At 56.1% G+C, this 22,563-nt stretch overlaps 1 protein-coding gene across 2 annotated transcripts in view; it reads left to right on the top strand.

Annotated features, from left to right (window-relative positions):
• PLPPR5 (phospholipid phosphatase related 5) overlaps positions 1–22,563 on the top strand; it is a gene marked incomplete at both ends in the record, with an annotated part of 44,175 nt that overhangs the window by 11,002 nt on the left and 10,610 nt on the right. Inside the window, 4 exons of one of the 2 annotated variants that reach the window (XM_079760441.1) lie at positions 9,873–10,005; positions 11,318–11,568; positions 18,765–18,941; positions 20,993–21,112. In XM_079760441.1, coding sequence (XP_079616567.1) covers positions 9,873–10,005; positions 11,318–11,568; positions 18,765–18,941; positions 20,993–21,112 — 681 coding nt within the window. Of the gene's footprint in view, positions 1–9,872; positions 10,006–11,317; positions 11,569–18,764; positions 18,942–20,992; positions 21,137–22,563 lie in introns of both variants that reach the window. The other variant, XM_079760440.1, reaches the window with a different exon arrangement.

The raw sequence follows: 22,563 nt of genomic DNA, 5'->3' as shown, positions 1-22,563 counted from the left end.
TTTTTTTTTTTAGTAAACTAAAGGAAACACACTCGAATATTGTTTAGCATTTTAAGGAATCCGGGGCAGCCTTCATCACGGGGCAGGCTGCCAAGTGTGTTCCAGAGTACTTAATGTTTTCACTGGAGGCCCAGTGCACGAATTCGTGCACCAGTGGGGTCCCTTGGTCTGGCCTGTGGGATCAGGCCGAAACTGGCTCTCTGACATTCCCTGAGAGGTCCCGGATTGCAAAAGGGCACAGGCCAGGCCGAGGGACCCCACCAGTGCATGATCAGGGCCAGGGAGGGACCACAGGAGGGCTCCAGGGCATGTCTGGCCCGTCTCGCTCAGTCCTGATCAAGCTAACCTACCGGTTGGAGCATCTACCCCCTGGTGGTCAGTGCACATCATAGCGAGCGGTTGAGCGGCCTTAGCATATCATTAGCATATTACGCTTTGATTGGTTGAATGGCCAACTGGATGACTGGACACTGAGCATATTAGGCTTTTATGATATAGGATAAGACACAAACATCGCTGTGAAATCAACTTTTAATTAGATAGTTAGGAAGGAGTTAATTCAGCCCCGGCCTCTGTGGCTCATGGGTTGGAGCGATGTAGGGAGTGGTTACAGGGTTAAGCCTCAGACTGACCTGCTGGCAAAGTCGAAAACAAGTCGCAGCTGGGAGGGCACAGCCCTCTAAGCATAATTAAGCTTGATCTTGTGACTGCTCCCTAGATCTTTCCTGGGTAGCTAATGGGCTGTGGGAGGTGCAGCAAGTGCTGCCAAAACAAGTGAAACTCACAAGAACATTGTAAATTACCTTGTTTACCTTTGACTATAAAATAAAGGCTCAGCTTGCTGTCTGGATCTGTTCTGTGGCCTCAGCCAGGCACAGAAGATCCACCTAGACCCAGCTTATTCTCTTTGTCTGTCTTTTCTTCATCCTTCGCTGGTCCTCCCTCAGGCTCGCTGAACCCTTGGCTGTGCTGGCACGGCTGAGAGGTTGTCAGTTTAATTCCTGGTCAGGGCACATTCCTAGGTTGCGGGTTGGATCCTCAGTGTGAGTGTGTATGAGAGGCAACCAATCCATGTTTCTCTCATACATCAATGTTCCTCTCTCTCTCTCTCTCTCTCTCTCTCTCTCTCTCTCTCTCTTCTCTCTCTTTCTTTCTCTCTCTACCTCCCTCACCTTCTCCCTCTCCCTCTCCCTTTCCCTCTCTCTAAAATCAGTAAAACATATCCTCCAGTGAGGCTTTAAAAAAAGTTAATGCAGTGACATGCATCCTATATGATCTTAAACCACTATTTGCAAAGTTAACAATGCTAACAGGTCACTATTTGTATAAGTATGAAAGCTCGTGTGTGCACAGTTAACATTTACATGGGCAAGGCTGTTTTTCCTCCTGTTGCTGTTTTGCTTCTGCAATTCGGTTAACCTGACTTGCATTTTCCAACTCGTATGCCCGGTGTGCTCAGCTGTGCGATGAATGTCTTCCGTCTCCTCTCTGGAAATTAAAGGGAAACACCCCTGTGTGTGGCTGTAGACACCTGGGGGCACGCTATTGGGATTCTTTCGGGAATGTGGCTGGAAGTGTACGTGAGGCGGAGCCGTGCTCGTCTCGGCAGGGGAAGCCCCGAGATGGTCCAGGTGACGGAATGGAGGACCACGTGTGCTCGGCTTCCTTGCAAGATGCTCTGTCCTGCTCCAGGCAGCCCTGTCATGACGGGTTCCGTTCCCGGGGAGTGACTGAAGGGTCCCTGCGGCCGGCTTTGGCACAGCCAGCCTTGCGGGGGCTCCCTAGATTAGCACACGGTTTGTGATGTGCAGGCGCTCGTTAGCGTCTTGGCCTCGTTCACGCAGACGGAGAACGTGACGGGACTCAGTGAGAACGCACATCACGGGCTGCGGAGGAAGCGGGAAAGCAGCCGGTGAACGGCACGGCGAGCAGAACCGCAAGGCCCTAACGTGGCGCTAACGTGGTCCCGGCTCGCAGGGTGGACGTGGCCAGGTGTGAAGAGCTGGGCAGGGAGAAGGGAGGCGGGAGCTTCAGGCGGGACGCAGAGTGGAGGGTTTTTGTTGTGAATTCTCACCCGAGGATAGTTCCCCACTGGTTTTTAGGGAGAGTGGAAGAGAAGGGGAAGACAGAGAGAAACACCCATGTGAGAGAGGCACATGGATTGGTGGCCGCCTGCATGAGCCCTGGCCAGGGCCCGGGCCGGAGAGGAGCCTGCCACCCAGGGACATGCCCTTGGCCGGAATCGAACCCGGGAACCCTTGGTCCACAGGCCGACGCCCTATCCACTGAGCCAAGCCGGCCAGGGCCAGATGTAGGTTTCGTTTTCCCCAAAGAAAAGGGATCTGGAGCGGCCCTGGCCCCTGCCGGGGGTTTGATGGCAGAGACTGGGAGCCGGTGGTACAGTGAGGACCGAGGAGGCCCAGGCGAGGGGGGCAGCCGGGCGTGTGGGCAGGCAGCGCCTGGCACGGGGTTCAGATAGACGGCCCCGTGGCCGCCAGATGCAGCGCTGAGCCCGGGCCCCGGAAGGGATGGGGGTCGGGAACTGGGCACTGGGAGGCGGGCCACGGGCAGGCAGAGGGGGCGAGGAGGTAGAGAGATGGAAGAAGGCACCCCTGAGTAAGACAGGGCGGCCGGTCCGGCAGCAGGCGGGGAGACACGCCCGTGGGGGCACCATCCAGGTCACGACCAGCACCCTTCCCGGCAGGCCCCAGCCAGGGCCTGTGAGGTGGGTTCTGAGCTAACAGGGTTACGCAGGCCTGGCTGGGGGGCCAGACTCCTGACCTCCGGCTGCCGGTGCAAATCACAGGAGGGCGGTGTCAGCGCCCACACAGCAGCAGGCCCCGCACGGCGTGAAGCTCTCACTCCCGGCGTGGCTCTCCGTCACTTGGGCGTGGTACCCAGGTGGAGAGGTTAGACTTGCTCACGGTCATGCCTCCAAACACGGCAGCAGAGGTCGGGTTAGTACCTGCCCTGCTGCTCCGAACCCCCGTCTGTGCCCGGCCCGTGGGGCCCAGTGGCTGAGCGTCGACCTCTGAACCAGGAGGTCAGGGTTCGATTCCCGGTCAGGGCACAGGCCCCGGTTGCCGGCTCCATCCCCAGTGTGGGGCGTGCAGGGGAAGCCGACCCATGATGCTCTCTCATCACTGATGTTTCTCTCTCCCTCCCTCTCCCTGCCCCTCTCTCTAAAAGTCAACAAAAACATTTGAAGAAGGTTTCCTGAACGCTCCCCTCAGATTGAGTTTGCTGGTTCTGCCACGGGCAACCCATCGGAGGGGCCGGCTCCGTCAACCCGTGGGGAGGCGCGGAGGGGCGAGGCAGAAACGGCCTTCCCGCGTTTCCGTTTGCGAGCGTCCCACCTGCCTGGATGCTCTGGCCAAGCTGAGGGTGGATAGGACACCCGGGAGCCTGCACCGGGGCGGGGAAGGCAGGGACCTGCCCATAACCTGGGGCCTGGGGCCCGTCCGGCAGCGCTGGGCATGGAGGCTGCTGAGCAGGGGCCACGGCGGGAAGGCTGGCTGGAGGGGGCACCTGGTCCTGCGGCGGAACCTGGGCTGTGCCAGGCGGGTCCCCGGGGCAGGTGCTCTGGGGGGGGAGGGTCTGGGTCGGCGAGGGGGGTCCCAGGATTGGCAGAACACAGCTCGGGGGTCTGGGAGCTGCCGGGCGTTGGGAAAACCTGTAGCCCAGGAAGAGAAGAGGGTCCGAGCCACCTCGCTGCCAGCTGGGCCGTGACGCTTCGTTTTTAATCTCACGCGCTCTGAACGGGAGTCCAGCCATGGCCTCCTGGGTCATAGGTCGATGCTCAACCACGGAGCCACACCGGCCGGGCTGGGAGTCTCTTTTGAAAAAGCAAGAACTCCTGTGTCGAAGCACCCACCCCTCGCAGAAGTCTCCTCCTCCTTCCTTGGGCGGAAACACCCCCACCCCAGGCCGACAGCTGCCACGGGCGGGGCCCTCGGGACTTGACAAATCTTCGGTCCTTTGAGGCCAAGGCCGGCCCCGCTGAAGGTCGCAGCGGAAGAGAAGGTTGGGAGCTGCAGGAAACCAGGGCTCCGTGGGAAGAGCGACAGCCAGCAGGGGTTCGGCAAACCTGCTGCCTGTCCGTGGGGTTCAGTCCGTGTTTACGAAGTGGGTCTTCGTCTGATTTCAGGGTGTGGAGCATTTCCGTTCACTGGGATAGTCTGACCTCATCGTGCGTCACAGAGGCTGGTGCTCGCCGGCCCTGTGAGATGCTCAGAGCTGACGGCGCAGGTTCAGGGCGACGCTGTTCTCCAGTTCATCTGGGGAGATGGTAGTGAGGGCTGAGGGAAGCCTGATGGAGGTTTTAACAGGCGTCGGCACCGCTCGGCCCGCACGCTGTGCTCAGACCCGCTCGGGAGGCGGGACGCCATCTGCTGCTTGCGGCGGGAACCTCTCCGTCCGAGTGCGGAGCCCTGGGTTCCACCCCCTCCACCCCCCCACCCCCCCCCGCCTGGGCCCACGGAGTCATCGCCCGCAGGACCCAAGTGCTCACAGGGTCTCAGGGTCTACAACCAACTTGCCTTTTGCTGCCAGATGGCAGAATTCTCAAGATACCTGCCACGCCAGGCTGTGGTGGCTCAGTGGACCCAAGAGGTCCTGGGTTCGATTCCCGGTCAGGGCATGTGCCCGGGTTGCGGGCTGGATCCCCAGTAGGGGGCGTGCAGGAGGCAGCCGATCCGCGATTCTCCCTCATTAATGTTTCTCTCTCTCTTCCTCTCTGAAATCAGTAAATATATATATATTTTAAATGCCAGTTGTGAACTATAATAAACCAGAGGCGAGAAGGTTGTGATTTTCCAGGGGAGCTGCAAAGAGGGACCGCTCCCTGGGGGCCCTCGCCGCTCATGCCGCGAGAGGACTCGCTTCCCTCCTGCCCGGCGCCTGGTCCCCGTGGGGCAGTCAGGTGGCAGCGGGGCGGGCGCTGGGAGCTGCAGGCAGCCCTGGACTCCGCCTCCCGGTGCTGCCCGGGTCCACACCAGGTGGGCCCAGCACCCGGGGCCCACACTGTTCACCGGAGCAGCAGGAGCAGGGAGACCCCCTTGTTTCTGCAGGAGGCAGGAAGGACAGAGCCGACGGGACTGCATCTGAGCCTCCGGGCACCGCCCGGCACCCCTGGGCTTGGCGCTGCCACGGCCCGTCCTAGCGACGCCGGGAACCGCTGAGCGTGACGCCTCTCAGGACGGGGCTCCGTGGGCAGCAGGTTTCAGGGCTCGGCGAAGCTGAGGGGTGACCTCCGCCATCCACACTGACTCCTCCGGGAACGCGTTTATAAGTAAAGTCCTTCCCGTGTCCCGGCCTCTCTTTTCCTCCGGGAAGGACGGATGGCCTGAGAAGACAGTGGCGGTCTCCTTAAAGCGGAGAGAAATGGAGGCCGAGGAAACGGGAGGAGAGGGCCCAGGGCAGGATGCGGGGGGAGGGGGGGGATCTGAACGCGCAGGGAGCGCCGTTCCTGCTTCCCTGGGCGGCGCTGTCCCATCCCAAGCCAGTTGTCGGGAAAGGAGAGCGTGAGCCCGAGCTCACAGGTGTAGGCCGATGAGTGCATGTCCCTTAGGGGGCCGGGCCCTTGGAGGTGACCGGGCGCCACCCAGGCCTGGGGTCCAGCAGAGCCTCATGTTTGGGTGCGGAAGGAATCTCGGTCACACAGCAGCGTAGATCTTTGGAGCGAGGGGGGGAAACGATAAAATTACTGTCCCCTACACGACGATCATGGTGAGCTGCCACACTGGGCAGGGGTCCCCGGGTAATTCTTCTTAAGCCGTGGCCAGAAGACACCCCAGGAGGTCCGTGGGAAAGCCGGCCCTTCGGTCCTAGCGGGGAGAATGTGAGTCTTCCTTCGCCCCTCATCAGAAAGGTCGGGCCAGGTCCCCCCTGGCCACGGCCGGCTGCACAGGTAACATCTCAAAACCCCACCTAAATGCCCTTGGATTTCCCACCTGTGTCCCTGGTCAGAGGAAGAGCTTTCTCTCTCATTGTGTGAATGAACCCTTGTTTTCTTTTTAAAAAATATTTTTTTATTATTGATTTCTGAAAGGAAGGAAGAGTGAGAGAAACATCAATGAGGAGAGAGAATCATGGACCAGCTGCCTCCTGCCCGCCCCCCACTGGGATCGAGCCCACAACCCAGGCATATGCTCTGACCAGTAATTGAACCGTGACCTCCTGGTTCATAGGTCCACGCTCAACCCCTGAGCCACGCTGGTCGGGCCACCTTTTTTCTTTTGCTTTGAACATTCTCCTCTCCTCTTCCTAATAGCCATGGAAGGGGCGACGGAGTCTGCTGTCACTTGACGGAGGTGGCCTTCCTCAGCTTCACTCTCTCTTTCTCGCAGAGCCTGGTGCTTTTACCCAATTATCAGAAATAGCTCTGCGGCCGGTCCTGCCTAAAGGCCAGTCTCTCCTAGGAAGGAAGAAGCCGTTTGCTTTTTTTCACTCTCCCTAGCGTGTCTGGGACCCACGCCCGGCCGGATACTCGGGACCATCCCTGGAACAGGTTCCTCAGGCCAAGTGAGCGTGGCGTCGGCAGCCAGGTTCACGGGTTGTCACGGGAAAGCTAACTGGGAAGAAACGACACTCCTCCGTGCGGAAGTCACACAGGAGCGCTTTCAGCTGCCAGACGCGTCTTCCTAAAATAAAGCAGAAGAATGAGCCAGCGTCACGCAGGCTGGGCCCAGAGCTGGCCAGCACGGGGTGGAGTCCGGGCCGTGGGACTGGCTCACCCAGTGACCCTGGATAAGTTATAGGGTCTCTCCGCGCCGTCCAGTGCTCATCTCTGAAACGAAGATAATGCCTCCGGGGCAGCTGGGAATTATGAATCTTGTGCTCGTGTGAATCTCTGAGAAGGGTTAGAACTTGTAACGTTGAGCTCGTTTTTTGGACCAAGAATGAAACCCCCCCTTCCCCCCGACCCACACCCCGGCAAAACACACACACTCACACAAACACACACACACACACACACACACACACACACTCCCAACCCACAGCACTTACCCTGCGGAACCTAGTTTTAGGGGCATCTAATGATTGCTTGTGCTTCAAGAGTCATTTCTAAAAACTCCATTATTTCAACGTCCCCAGAAGTGTTTAAATGTGACCAGGTTGCTGCTTTACTGTTGATAAGGACCCGGGGGATTAATTCGAACATGTGCTGTAGAAGCGCCGGCACGCGAGCTAATGGCCTGCACACGTTATTAATGAGGAGCTTCGTTAACCAGGAGGAAAGGTGGTCGGTGAGCGCGGCCCTGCCTGCGGGAGGTTCGTGAACAGGAGAAGGTGACCTCACGCCTCACAGTAAAGACTGCGCGTTCCACGCTGATCGGCATCCGGGGCCGTTCCCCCCTTCTCCTGTAGCTCACGGTCCCGGCATTTATGCGCCCGGTTGGGCAAAGGAAGGAAAACCGTGTAAAGTTTAACGAGCGGCATTGGTTTTAATCAGGGGAGACGTTTGTAAATCGTGCCCACCGGCTTCTCACCGGAAATAAACAGATTGCCTCCCGCTGGTAAACCCGTGCTTTGTGGTGGGACAGACCACGCTTCCTTCCTCTGTACCCTCATGGCCCCCCCACTTCCACCCCCCCCCGCCCCCAACACACAAGATTTGTGTCGGGACTTCCCGCTCTCTCAGCTTCTGTTTTTTCCCCACAAAGATATGTCCTTTATTTTTATTTATTAAATGTATTGGGGTGACGTTGGTCATCATGAGCACATCGGGTGCATGTGTGGATTTCCAGGTTACGAAATCTGTACGAAGCACCCAGCTTCTCAGCTACATCCTCTCCCAGGCGCCCCCCTCACTTCGAGGACCAGCCCTGCGGCTCTGGGGTGGGCGGGGCCTCCGAGGCCATCGAATGGGCCCTGTGCGAGCTGCAGGCCGCCCTGCCCTCTTTTGAGGACCTGCGGACAGTGAGCGCCGTGGGCCCTCCCACAGGCCGCGATGGTGGTGTTTCTGTCCTCGCTGTTTGACGGGGGAGGACACCAAGGCCAAGGGAAGGTCTGTGCCTTCGTTACGGTCATTCAGCGAGTGCGAGGCAAGGCCAAGACGCAGCCCCACCTCCAGGCTCTGGGCTCCCACTTCCCTGCTGTCTGGAGAGACAGGTGTGCTCGGAGCCCCCAGCCGGGTGCCACTGCTCCCCCCCCCACCCCCGTGCTCTCTCCTCGGGCCCTGGAGGGTCGCTCCTGACCACCCTGCCTGCATGGTGGCAGAGAGAGGACACCACGGCCTGGCGGGGCTCAGCTGGTGGGAGCTCAGACCGCGCACCAAAAGGTGGCAGCTTCGCTTCCCGGTCAGGGCACATGCCTGGGTCACAGGTTTGATCCCTATTGGGGCTCGAGGGGGAGGCAGCCGATGGATGTTTCTCTCTCCCATTGATGTTTCTCTCTTTCCCCATTCCTCTCTCTAAAATCAAGCAATCAGCCCTAACTGATGTGGCTCAGTGGATAGAGCGTCAGCCTGTGGACTGAAGGGTCCCGGGTTCGATTCTGGTCAAGGGCACATGCCTGGGTTATGGGCTGGATCCCCAGTAGAGGGCGTGCAGGAGGCAGCCGATCCATGATTCTCTCTCATCATTGATGTTTCCATCTCTCTCTCCCTCTCCCTTCCTCTCTGAAATCAATAAAAATATATATATATATATATATATATATATTTTTTTTTTTTAAAGGGGTCACCATGGCCCTTTTCCGTCCTCGCTTCTCACACCAGGTGGCCCGGGAGTCGGGGAGGTCCCTATGAGTGCTCTGTGCCCCATCCTTCCCCTGACAGCTGTGGGCGCTGGGGCTGTGCCCAAGCCTCGGGGGGCCCGGGCTCACCTGCTGACCCTGGGAAGTCGAGGACAAGCTCACAGCTCGGGCGGAGGCTGTGGCCAGAGCAGGCCTGAACTTGAATCGCGATTCCGCGGTTCTAGAGACTCGCTCTCGTCTCTGCGGCAGAATCAAACTTCGCAAGACCCATCACGTAAAAAACACGGAATGCGGTCACACACCAAGAACGAGTGAGCGCCCCCTGAAAGCCCGGGGCCTGGGTAGACTTCATTTATTTTATTTTTAATAAATAATTCTAATGTTGATACCATTGCACGTGCCCCCTCCTCCCCCTCCTTTGCCCACCTGCTCCCCGCTCCCCTGCCCTCACCACGCTATCGTCCGTGTCTGTGGGGTGTGCGTGTATGGGCTTTAGCGAATGCCTTCGCCTTCTTTATCCGGTCATCCCGGCCCCTCCCCCCTCAGGCACCGGCCAGCTGGGGGCCAGGTACCCATGCTTCCCATGCCATTTTGTTCATCAGTGTATGCTGTTCTTTAGAGTCCATGTATGAGTGAGATCATGTGACACTTGTCTTTCTCTGACTTGGCTTATTTCACTTAGCATGATACTCTCCAGGGCCATCCATGCTGTCTCAAAGGGTAAGGGATCCTTGTTCTTTACTGCTGCATAGTGTTCCATGGTGTAGATGGCCCACAGCTGTTTTATCCGCTCACCTGCTGATGGGCACTTGGGCTGTTTCCAGATCTTAGCTATGGCAAACTGTGCTGCTATGGACATAGGGGTGCACGCGTTCTTTCTGATCGGTGTTCTTAGGATGTAGTCCCAGCATTTTTAACGGTCTTTTATGAAAGAAAACTGTTATAGTCCACTCGTATTCATAACTTACCCGTTTCAGACTCCCTTGGATTGAGGGAAATGTGGGCTCTACACGTAGGGACACCGTTATAATCACGGGGCTCCGTGAGGCAGGCGGCTCTGTGTAATACTGAGGTTCTTGCCACTCGGGGAAGCGCCTCTGATGCTTTTTAAATGAAATTTCCTGCTTTGTGTTGGTCAGAGTCTAATGTTCTTTAACCTTTTGTTTTGTTGCCAGATAATAGTTGGAGAGACGGCGGTGTTCTGCCTGCAGCTGGCCACGAGGGATTTTGAGAACCAGGAGAAGACGATTTTATCCGGAGACTGCTGCTACATCAACCCGCTGGTGCGGAGGACGGTGCGCTTCCTGGGTAGGTGCTCGCCGAGTTGTTTTAATTCCGTTTTAAAAAAAGCCTGGTGCCCTGGCCGGCGGCTCGGTGGGCTGGAGCGTCATCCCGGGCACCGAAAGCTGGCCGGTTCGATCCTGGGGGTCCATACGGAAGGCAACGATCAATGTTTCTCTCTCTCTTCCTAACTCCCTCTCCCTCTCCCTTTCTCTCTCCCCCTCCTCCTCCCCCTCCCCCTCCCTTTCCCCCTCCCCCTCCCCCTTTCCCTCCCTCTTCTTCTCCCTCTCCCCCCAACCAACTGACCCACCCAGCCAGGGCAAAAGATACGTTTTGACAACAATGGCCAATGATAGTGCATTTAGAAAATGTTTTTGGTATTTGAGTAAACTGACAGGGGAGAGAAAATAAAATCCACGTACTTAATTTTATACCTTTAGGTAACCAAAGAACGTAAAGTTTAATACTGTGAAGATCATTGAAAAACTTACCATTTTGATCACTTTATTGTTTACTAAATTGCTCCAATTGTGATAATTAAAATATAATTCATGAAAGATAAGGTGGGACTATAGTACTAGCTGGTATGTGGCTTTAAAATGTGTTTCTGAAAGCGGTGTGCTGGATGGTGTGTAACTGAAGACGGATGGCATGGGGTTCAACCGCTAACTGGCCCCTCCTCCAGCATTAATAGCAGGCTGAGCGGGGTTCAGGGGCACCCTCCAGGGAGACGACTTGCTTTGCTTTCTGTCAGGAAAGATAAAAAAATACGTTCACCCGGCCGGTGTGGCTCAGTGGTTGAGCGTCAACCTATGAACCAGGCATTCATGGTTCCATTCCCGCTCAGGGCACACGCCTGGGTTGCAGGCTGGATCCCCAGTGGGGGGCGTACAGGAGGCAGCCGATCCATGATTCTCTCTCCTCGTTGATGTTTCTCTCTCTCTCCTTCTCCCTCCCCCTCTGAAATCAGTAAAAATATATTTAAAAATACTTTCAAAATGGGGACCAGTAAAGACTGAGGTGATAGACTGTGGCCTCGCTCGGGAGTCCTGGCTCCATGTATAAAAAATCAGTCCCAAACACAGGCTGAGAAGGTATCTTCTTGTCTTACAAGCCCGCCACGCATCAAGATGCGCCGAGGTGGCCGGCCGGGGATGTGAGCTCGTGCAGCACCCCACCTCCAGGGGCAGGAGCTGGGGCCAGGGGCCAGGGGTGCATGTGGGAGCCGTGTGCGGGCGGGATGGATGCCTCTGTGATGGTCCCTGGGATCTTCCCTCGCTGGTTCACTGGGACCCGAGACACCAGCCCCGGGGCGCTCACGGGCTGCGCTTGCTTCCAGGCATCTACACGTTCGGCCTGTTTGCCACGGACATCTTCGTGAACGCCGGGCAGGTGGTGACGGGGAACCTGGCGCCCCACTTCCTGGCCCTGTGCCGGCCCAACTACACGGCGCTGGGCTGCCAGCAGCTCACGCAGTTCATCAGCGGCGAGGAGGCCTGCACGGGCGACCCCGAGCTCGTGCTCCGTGCCCGGAAGACCTTCCCCTCCAAGGAGGCGGCGCTCAGCGTCTACGCGGCCGTGTACCTGACGGTAAGTGTGGGCCTGGCCGCCCTGGTCCCCTCCGGGCAGCAGGGCTGCCTCCCCGCCAGCGAGGAGCCCCTTTAGCGGCTTCTGCGGCCGTTTAATTGTGTTTAATCAGAGCTATTGGTACCGGGAGGAAAATGAGTAGTTGGTTGACTCTCGTGAGGTGATGCGTGGGGAGTATTGGAAAACATCGCCGCCTGTGTTTCTATTGGAGACTGTGTCTGTCTCGTGGTAAACGGGGCGGGATGGACATAACTGTCCTGGAGCGGTCAGTCCCCATGAACTTGCAGTAGCATCATGAAGAGAGGTAGCCGGCCTCCTCGCCCCAATGGGCTCTGATGGGGCTGGGAAAGGGGCCCTCCTTTTCTAGAAAGTTCTCTTGGGGATGTTTGTAACGATAACAATAACATTGAGCATTTACTACGTGCCAGGCACGACGTGCTGCACTGTTGCTAATTTATACACTAACTAGAGGCCCGGTGCACGAAATTAGTGCACGGGTGTGGGGTATCCCTCAGCCCAGCCTGCACCCTCTCCAATCTGGGACCCCTCAAGGGATGTCTGTCTGCCCATTTAGGCCTGACCCCAGTCAGACATCCCTCTCACAATCCGGGACTGCTGGCTCCCAACCGCTTGCCTGCCTGCCTGCCTGATTGCCCCTAACTGCTTCTGCCTGCCAGCCTGATCACCCCCTAACCACTTCCCTGCTAGACTGATCGACACCTAACTGCTCCCCTGCCAGCCCGATTGCCCCTAACTGCCCTCCCCTGCAGGCCTGGTCACCCCTAACTGCCCTCCATTGCCAGCTTGGTTACCCCTAACTGCCCTCTCCTGCATGCCTGATCTCCCCCAACTGCCCTCCCCTGCAGGCCTGGTCCCTCCCAACTGCCCTCCTCTGCTGGCCTGATCGCCCGGCCTGATTGCTCACAACTGCCCTCCCCTGCCAGCTATCTTGTGACGGCCATCCAGGGTCCACATGGGGGCGGCCATCTTGTGTGTTGGAGTGACAGTCAATTTGCATATTACTCTTTTATTAGATAGGATTCTTATGTAGGCATCATTGCAGTGTATTCTTCCTTTATTGTTATTGGTTACATAATAATCTATCCTTTGTACTGACTTACTGGGCTCTCACAGCGGCTCCTTGAAGCATGTCCTCTCATCATGCCCATGTCACAGATGAGGATGAGGCGAAGGGACTTGCCCGGATCCATAGAACCGCAAACTGCCCCGACGCCAGTGATTCAGAATGTTCCAGAGAGGGGATCACGTCATCCCTGAGCCCCACGGGTGGGGGGTCAGGTGACTTCCTTCCTGCCCCCGCCCGGTCCCAGCCTCCCTGAAGGCGGAGGCCCAGGGTTCAGAGGGCAGACACGTTCAGAGAAGAAACATTCAGGAACGCCCCAACACTCAGGAATCTTAAATCACGTGGCGTCCACACGTCAGGACTCGGGCCTGTAATTACACGGAAGGGAACCGCTCGCTGTCTTCTTAACAATAGGTGCTGTTCCGTGCTGACGGCTTTTCCTCGTCCCCGCCACCCTGAGCCATGGGCGTGTGGGAGGCTGCCATGGCAACGCAGCCCGCCTCCCGCTGCCAACGTGGGCATCACCAGCGGCTCTGCTGTTCCACTTGAACCTACGTGCAGATCTATTTCTTCCCCGCGTCCCTAGAGACAGCTTGGGGGGACTTTATAATAGACGCATTGGGGTGTTTCAAGCGAGTACCGTCTCGGAAAGCGCTTGCCAGGATTTTGATAAGTAGGCAAATAGCGGGGAGTGAGTAGATTCCGTGATGGCGGGGGGGAACAGGCGTGCCCCGCGTTCAGGTAGAGCTGGCTCTGCTGAATGGGGTGCGGCGTTATAAACACGCAGGCGCCGCAGGAAGGAGCAGTGAACCCGGTGATGAAGTGTGTGGGTGAGGACCGGGGTGGCGGGGGGGGGGGGGGGGGGCGGTATTTTCCTGATGTTCCTCCTTGTGGTTTAGTGAATAACATGAAGGAACGGGGTCTCTCCCTTAGCACCTGGCTTTCCGGAAGGGCTTGGGGGTAATTTGATCACAGACTTATTCTCTTTTACTTCCCTGAGAACTTTTAGGGGGGAAAAATCCCTACGCCTCTTTCTGCAAATACAGTTGGTTTCCCAGGAGGGGAAAACATTCTGAAGGTGACTGAACCCTCCGGCATTAAATTTGTAATTCAGTGTGAGTGGCATTAGGTTACTATTTAAATTTAGCTTGGTGGTGTTTCTTTTCCCATAAAATGGGTAATGTTTATTCCCCAAGGAAAGTAAAATGAACTTCAGCCCGGCCCGTGTGGCTCAGGGGTTGAGCATCCACCTGTGCACCAGGAGGTCGCGGTTCGATTGCCGGTCAGGGCACAGGCCGGGTTGTGGGCTCGATTCCCCGTGGGGGGCGTGCAGGAGGCAGCCATTTAATACGCGTGTCCCACGCAGCAGGTAGAAAAGCACTTTAGGAGTGGCTCTCCATTCTGTAGATGACACACAATGCCGCCTCCAAGGGCTCTGCTCTTCTAGCCGATGGGCGGAGGGCCGCGTGGACAATATATTTATCCGGGAGGGAGAGGGGGTCAGGCTGGGTGGAAGTGGGCCCGTTGTGGAGCCAGCCAGGGCTGCGCGGCGGGAACGAGGTAACCGCGTGGGCCATAAAGGGGCTGCTCTTCAGGCCGAGCCGTCCATCGGCCATTGTCCTGGGGCAGCCGCCACCCTGGGCCCGTCCGATCCTCACTGCGTGACCGGCTGGTCCTGACATGGAGGACTGTTCTTAGCCTCCCACGTGTGACTCCGCCTGCTGCCGCCCATTCGGGACCCGCTACAGGGTAAGCCCTGTGTTCGCCATTAGGTAGCCTTCTGTGCCCCCCCCCCCCCCGCCCCGGGTATTGCAAAGGAGAGGATGGCTACTCTTTTTTCCTGTTGTCAATCCTCATTCGAGGATGTTTTTCCATTGATTTTAGGGAGAGTGGAAGCGAGAGGGAGAGACAGAGAGCAACATCGATGTGAGAGAGACACATCGATTGGTTGCCTCCTGCACGAGCCCCGACCAGGGCCCGGGCCGGGGAGGAGCCTGTAACCGAGCTACGTGCCCTTGAAGGGAATGGAACCCGGGACCCTTTGGTCCACAGGCCGGCGCTCTATCCACTGGGCCACACCGGCCAGGGCGGATGGTTACTCTTGATTTTCAAATACAGTCATCTGTCTAAGGCCCCTTGTCCCCTTGCTCATAAGTGAGGCAGTTGGGTTACTCCTCCTCCCGCAAATAGATAGTTTCAATCCACATATATCGTTTCAGTTTATTATTTTGTTGTTGTGGTTAATCCTCACCTGAGGATATTTTTCCATTGATTTTTAGAGAGAGTAGAAGGGAGGGGGAGAGGCAGAGAGCAACATCGATGTGAGAGACACATGGATGGGTTGCCTCCCGCACACGCCCCAGACTGGTGGGGCTGGGATCGAGCCTGCAGCCGAGGCACATGCCCTTGACCAGAATCAAACCCGGGACCCTTCCGTCCTCAGGCCAAAACTCTAACCACTGAGCAACCCGCTAGGCCCAAATATATCATTTTAAACCTTTAGGTTTATTCTGGTCACGGAGCAAGGATCTTCGTGGTGCCACGTGACAGTAAAAAAAAGTTACACTCCTTGTGTGATTCCTGAGCTAAATACAAACAATTCTTGTCACATTCACTTACAAATGACATTAACCAAGACTCCGGGCAGCGAAGGAGTTTGTCTAAGCTCACAGAACTAATCAGCGGGGTGGGTGGGCATGGTAACCGGATTGCTGAGCTCCCTCAGCGGGCCGTCCCTCCTGGCCTGCCCTGACCAAGCATGGCCTCTCTCATACCTACACGGGGTCCACAAAAAACCCCCCAAACCACCGATTCACTTCGATGAAGTAAAATAGAAAAGGGCAGCTGTTAAAATAGCCGGAACATGAAAAAACAGGCTCACGTGGTCAACTCTGAAAACTCAAAATAATCCCATGATACCATTCCATGGGCATTCTGTGCTAGTTGAATCGGGAATGTGTTTAATAGACAGAACAGATAGATATAAAAAAAGATACAGAAAAGCATTGTTTGACAAAACGCCAGTGTCCTAAAAAATCGTTTTTAATAATAACAGAGCATTAAGTCGACCAGCTGGTCCAATGCTTTTCGAATATCAACCGATAGAGTTTTCATTTCCGCTGAGCGAGGGCGCCCTTGGCTAGGTCAGCGTCGTCCAACAGAATTAGGAAGGTCATTGTCCGGTAGAAGCCTGAGACGGACCGCGTTTGTGGTTTTTAATTTCCTAGCGGTCACATTAAAAAATGCTTTGAGCCCTGACCGGTTTGGCTCAGTGGATAGAGCGTCGGCCTGCGGACGGAAGGGTCCCAGGTTCGATTCCGGTCAAGGGCATGTACCTTGGTTGCGGGCACATCCCCAGTAGGGGGTGTGCAGGAGGCAGCTGATCGATGTTTCTCTCTCATGGATGTTTCTAACTCTCTATCCCTCTCCCTTCCTCTCTGTAAAAAAATCAATAAAATATACTTAAAAAATGCTTTGAAAAGGTGAAATTCATTTTAAGAATTTGCTTTGACAGATCATATCCAAAGTATCACCCTCTCAGCATGCGTCCGCATGGAAATACCAGTGGGACGTTTTACAGCCCTTTTCTTTACAAAGTCTCCTAAACTCCCAGTGTTTCTGGACCCTTCTGTTTGTAGCTGCATTTTGACATCTGGTGAACCTGGATGGCTTCGTAAGTGAATTAAAAACCAAGCGAGCATAAATAATCAATTCCTGTCCCGTGTCCAACTCGCTCGCTCCATTCTTACGCCATCATTTCCTCTTCTGCCAGTTCGGATTAAACAGGCGTTCTGTAACGGTAACAGCATTAGACCGGCTAACAGGCGCCCGGAAAGCACCGAAGAGCTGCCCGGTATAAGGGAAAACGCTGGAATTTTCCTCTTGCTTTTAGAGTTCTGACAGATGTGAAGAAATGCAAAGTGAGAACTCGCTAGCCTGGCTCCGTGGCTCCGTGGGTTGAACGGGTCCCATGTACCAAGGGGGTCCCGGGTCCCATTCCTGGTCCGGGCACATGCTCTGGCCTCCAGCTGGATCCCCCATAGGGGGCGTGCAGGAGGCAGACGACGGATGTTTCTCTCTCATCATCCATGTTTCTCTCTCTCTCCCCCTCCCTCTCTGTCTAAAAAATTCACTAGTCAGCCTCACCACTGTGTGAACGAAACTCGCACACGCAGCCCGCAGAGCTCTCCCACTGCCTCTCAGGATGGCCACCGCGTGGTCTTCTCCTCCTCGCCGCCTCCCGGGCCCCCTCCCTGCGCTCACCCCCAAGACCCACCGGGCTTACGCCGCTCTCCCAGCGCGGTGAGCGTGCAGACCCGCCGGCAGCGGTCACGGCCCAGATGCGGGCAGTCAGCGTCTATTTTCTCCCTGGAGCATTGGTACCTGGGATGGACGGGCTGGAGGTTGGCGAGATAGAAGCTGTCGGTCACATGGGCTGTTCACATTCAGACAGCCTCTTCCGGCAGCCCACAGGGCCGTGAACTTGGCCCAGGAAAAAACAAAACACAACACAACCAGCAACAGGAGAGAAGATAATCGCTGAATTTCGTAGCCTTCTAAAATGGCTGCTAGGAACGGACACTGTGAGCACTGACCTTTGTTTCCTCTCTTAGGCAACTTTTTCCATTTTTAGAGAGAGAAACACGGATTTGTTGTTTCACTGATCTGTGCACTCATCAGGTGATTCTTATAAATGGCCTGTCCGGGGATCGAACCCGCAACCTTGACATATCGGGATGACGCTCTAACCAACTGAGCCTCCGGCCAGGGCCGGCAAACGTCTTTTTTATTCACCTCAGGACCATAGGCGAGTGTTTCTGCGTCTGTATTATCACTGTCAGCCACACACTGACATCAACACCCTACAAACGTGTGCAGTGTCAGAGCCTCCTTCTATGATCCCCTCACCAGGACGGGACTAGTAACTGACCCCTCCCCTTGCAGTCAGCCCGTTGGTTTCCATAGTAACACGAGTTAAAGGATGAGAACTTGCGCTACAGAATCCATCAGATTAGGGGAAGAACCGAGTTTTTCCTGAGCGTCGTGTTGGCCACTGGAGGACATGCCACTCACTAGTCAGCTGACACGTTCTTTTTGCACATGTGAACATACCACAGATGTATGCATCTGCTCACTGTTTTGCACATGTGAACATACCACAGATGTATGCATCTGCTCACTGTTTTGCACATGTGAACATACCACAGATGTATTCATCTGTTCACTGTTTTGCACATGTGAACATACCACAGATGTATGCATCTGCTCACTGTTTTGTTTTGCTTTTAGCTGACGTTTTCTGTTTGTATTTACGTTTCTGTGTTGTCCTAATTGGGGCCAATAAAATGTAAAGTCATTTCCCAATTTCAGATAGCAACATAAAACAAGTCTTGGCACTGCATTGAACCTTAAATTCCTTCTTTAAAGGACTAACTACGTAGTAAAAGTTTGCTCCATTTTACCTTTTATGACCATATTCACAAGTTTTGCTTTTATCGAGTATGCGTCTTCTCAAATGGTCTATAAAATGGAAATGTTAAGGACAGGTCTTCAGCCCTGGCCGGTGTGGCTCAGTGGGTTGGAGCATCATCTTGCCAAAAGGTGGTGGGTTTGATTCCTGGTCAGGGCACATACCTAGGTTTTGGGTTCAATCCTGGTTGGGACACATGCAGGAGGCAAGCGATCTGTTTCTCTCACATCGATGTTTCTGTCTCTCTCAATCTCTCTCTCAAATAAAATAAAAATAAAAAAGAACACGTCTTCCTCAGCAGTCCCTTGCTAACAATATGTATTTGATCTAAAATGTAAATTCATATAAAACAGGAGCATCGAATGCTTAAACACAAGGTTCCTTGGAATGGCTGAGCTGGGTGTTCCTAAGTGATGCCTATATCACATCAGAACCAGCTACTAGTAGATTTGGGGCAAGTAAATTAAATAACCACTGCCCTTAAATTCTGCTTTTAAGAAACGTCCTTCCAAGGATTAATAAACCGTCGTGAAGGGTTGAACCCCGTAGGCGTGTGCTCGTCTGTAAACACACGTGCACATACACACGTGTGCGGCGCCCTCGCGGACCTGCGGCGTGCACAGCGTGTCTCCGTTGCCGTTTCAGATGTACATCACCAGCACCGTCAACGCCAAGGGCACGCGGCTCGCGAAGCCCGTGCTGTGCCTGGGCCTCCTGTGCTTGGCCTTCCTCACCGGCCTCAACCGCGTGGCCGAGCACCGCAACCACTGGGCCGACGTGATCGCGGGCTTCCTGGTCGGCATATCGATCGCCGTGTTCCTGGTGAGTACCGAGAAGCGCCGTTAGGACAGAGCGCGGGGGGAGGGGGGGAGTGTTTGTTGTTGTTAATCCTCACTCGAGGATATTTTTCCATTGAGGTTTTAGGGAGAGTGGGGGGAGAGGGAGAGACAGAGAGAGAGGGACACATCGATGGGTTGCCTCCCTCACGCGCCCCGACCAGGGCCGGGGATGGAGCCTGCCACTAGGGTGGGTGCCCCTGGGCCGCAGCGTAGCACCCTCCACGGGCACCTGTCACAGCCACCGTCTCCCCAGCGGGGGACCCCCCTGGTGACAGGGCCTGGGTCCCTCCGGTAACCAGAACCCCGTGTTTCCAAGGCCAGGCACCGCCCCGCGGCTTTGGCGGGGCTGGAGGGCACGCGGGGGGACTGGCCACGGCCTGAGCCGTCGCTCCTCGTTGGAAATCTCCCTGGAGCGCTTCGTCGCTCTGGCTGCTGGGAGAGAGACTTCCGCCCGCTGCGGGGTGCGCTGGTCCATCGGAAGCAGGAGTAGCTGACCTTTCTATCCAGGAGCAGCTGACCTTTCTATCCAGGAGTAGCTGACCTTTCTATCCAGGAGCAGCTGACCTTTCTATCCAGGAGTAGCTGACCTTTCTATCCAGGAGCAGCTGACCTTTCTATCCAGGAGTAGCTGACCTTTCTATCCAGGAGTAGCTGACCCTTCTATCCAGGAGTAGCTGACCTTTCTATCCAGGAGCAGCTGACCTTTCACCCGGATGGAAAGCTGTGCCCACTGTAAATCGCAGCCGGTTTCCGCGGTGACGCAGTAGAGGACGCACTTTCGTTCCGTTCGGTTTCCTTTCAATTGCTCCGCACAGTCCCCTGTGCTCCCTGCCGCCTTCACCGTGGAACGCCCCGCGTGGGAGCCGGCCCGCGTGGGAACTGGCCCGGCCGCGGGAGCCCACAGACATGCCAGGCCTGTTAGAGAGGCTTTCCTTCTGGGACGCCCTGCGTAGAGGGGCGGCCGTGTCCCGTCCTCGGCGTGCGCCCCTGCTGCTTTTCCTCCCGATGCCATCCCTCTGACTCCCAAGTCCCTGGGAGACGGATCCCTCCTGCCCCCCGAGATTCCCAGCAGCCTCATGGGAGCTGGGCCCGCCTCCACTCTCCACAGTGGAAGCAGGTTCACAGTGAGCAAAACAAAACGAGACAAAGGGCATCTCCCAGGAACCCCAGGACGTCACCCCGGCGGGGCCGGGAGCCGAAGCCTGACCCTCAGCGCGAGGCCCTGGCGTCCCTGGGGTACACCCGCCGGCACGGGGCCCGCCCCCTCGGGGAAAGGCCTGCCAGCTCCGGAGCGGCCGTGAGCTGCCGCGGAAATGCGAGTCCACGCGGGACAGGATCAGGGACAGTAGCCGGGCTCGGTCAGAGGCGCTGCTGGAGGGGCGCGTGCCATGGGGCGGGTTTCTGAGGAGTGCTCCGTGACCTTGAGCAAGGGGAAATAATTAGCATTTAAATTAAGTTGTAGGTTAGCCACGCTGGGAAAGGTCAGCTTGCTCTGCATTTTTATTAGGTTACGATGTTATTTTTGGATTCATTTGAGCATGGACTGTTAACTAATTTAATGAACATTTTGGAATCATAAAATTGCCATGATTAACTGAGCTAGGCATTTTTAAAAATACATTTTTATTGATTTCAGAGAGGATGGGAGAGGGAGAGAGAGAGAAACTTCCATGTGAGAGAGCATCATCGATGGGCTGCCTCCTGCATGCCCCCCACTGGGGATCGAGCCCACAACCCAGGCCTGTGCCCTGAGCAGGAATCGAACCCTGACCTCCCGGTTCATAGGGTGATGCTCAGCCACTGACTGTACCCGGGCCTGAGCTAATGTTACTTGATGGATTTTCTTGAACATACACGCACCTGGAGTAACTATTTCAAATTTACACAAGCTAAGTCTGGGTGTAAAGTCACGTACATGTAATAGCCAAGTAGTTTTAATACTTTATTATTAGGATTCGATTTACGGAGCTACTCAAAGGTCGTTGTCAGGAGGGCATGGCGTGGCTAACGCTGCAGTTTCTTCTGACCTGCCAGGTGGTGTGCGTGGTGAACAACTTCAGAGGAAGACACCCCGAGAGTGAGCGCGTGCACGTGGCGGACCTGGCGCACGCGCCGATGATCAGCATCCCGCGGGTGGAGAGCCCTTTGGAAAAGGTAACGTCTGTCGGGTGGCGCCAAGTTTAAGTTCCGGGATGTGGTCCTTGCCTGGAGCGAAGGAGGATTGGTCCCGTGTCACCACAGTCCTTTCCCGTTTGCTGCCACGGGCTCCGGTCTCAGCGGCATTCAGCGAGGACTCCGTCCCTGACGACCCGGTGGAGAAGGGAGGTCCCACCTGAAACGTCCCGGACCCGCGCCGCCCGCTGAGCAGCGCGCTGGAGCGCTGGGGGCTGGGCCGGAGCGGAGCGTCGGTCGGGGGGGGGGGGGGGGGCCCGCTGGGCGGCGGGCTTCTGCGGAGGCAAAGAATAGGTGTCTGCGCTTGAGAACGTGCGCTTTCCCACAACACAGTCCACTCTCCCCGCTCCATGGACAGAGCCCTTGAGCAGGACGGGTCCGACCTGCCGGTCCACCCGAGCAGGTTTGTCAGTAAATGCAGGAAACGTGCTTTCCCTTCCCAGGACTCTCTTAGGGCGCTTCCTCGTCTGCAGCTCGCTGTCCGGGGAGAGGGCAGTGTGAGCCGCACATCACAGAAAACATGGTTCGTCCACTCTCAGGTGCCGGCAAGGCCGCGGTCAGCAGCCGGCGGTCGGGAGGTGCGTTTCGGGGCAGCCACAGTGGGGTCCCCTGAACCAGCTCGGTGACTCCCGTGGAACAGGACCAGCTGCTAGCCGGGGTCACTGAGAAAACTACCCCATCGCCCCCCAACAAACATGCTGCCCTTTCACCTACTGCCCTTTCACCCTCTGCCCTTTCACCTCCTGCATTTTCCTGTCTTCCCCTCAGAGGCTCTCTTGCCCAGACCTAATGGCAGGGAGTCCAGACATTGGCCCAGGACCCTCGGGGTCAGGCTGCGGTCACGGCAGCAGCAGAGCGCTGGGCACGCTTGTCCTGTCTCTCCTGCCCCCACTCGCCCTCCCTGTAAGGCGACGTTCAGCGTCCACAGGTGAGCACGTGTCAGGAATGCACGCGTGTGCCTTATTGATCCCCACGGCCGCCGTGCAGAAAATCTGAGGGAAGGGGCATTCTCTCATCCAAAAACCTTTCAAAATAAATATAAGCCAGGATGGGATGTGATAGAACATGGACTAGTTCCAACCGATCTAAGAGGCATTAATATCTACAGAGCTTCATGAGGCAGCTAGGACAGGCCTCTGTAGCCACATCCGGCTACTTTGGGGTAACGCCGAGAGGTAAATCAGTGGTATAGGAAATGCTTTTCGAGAAAATAATTTTTTTTCTTGGGTTTAGGTGATCTAACTGAAACAAAAGGAAGTCCCCCTTGCCAATGACAAGAAAGGGGAGCTAATGCCAGGAATAATTTGCAAATTACAGCCTGGTAGTTCCGGTCAGGGGCTCTGTACCAGCCTGACTACCCAGGATGCTGTGCGTGTAAGAGCACCCCGTGACTGAGAGCGGCGCCGCCTGAACGCAGGTGGTGAGCAGCGAGG

Source organism: Cnephaeus nilssonii (assembly GCF_951640355.1).
Source record: "Cnephaeus nilssonii genome assembly, chromosome: 21".
NCBI classification, from domain to species: Eukaryota; Metazoa; Chordata; class Mammalia; order Chiroptera; family Vespertilionidae; genus Cnephaeus; species Cnephaeus nilssonii.
The sequence above is the reverse complement of the archived record's forward strand: the minus strand, read 5'-3'. Positions and strand labels throughout refer to the sequence as shown.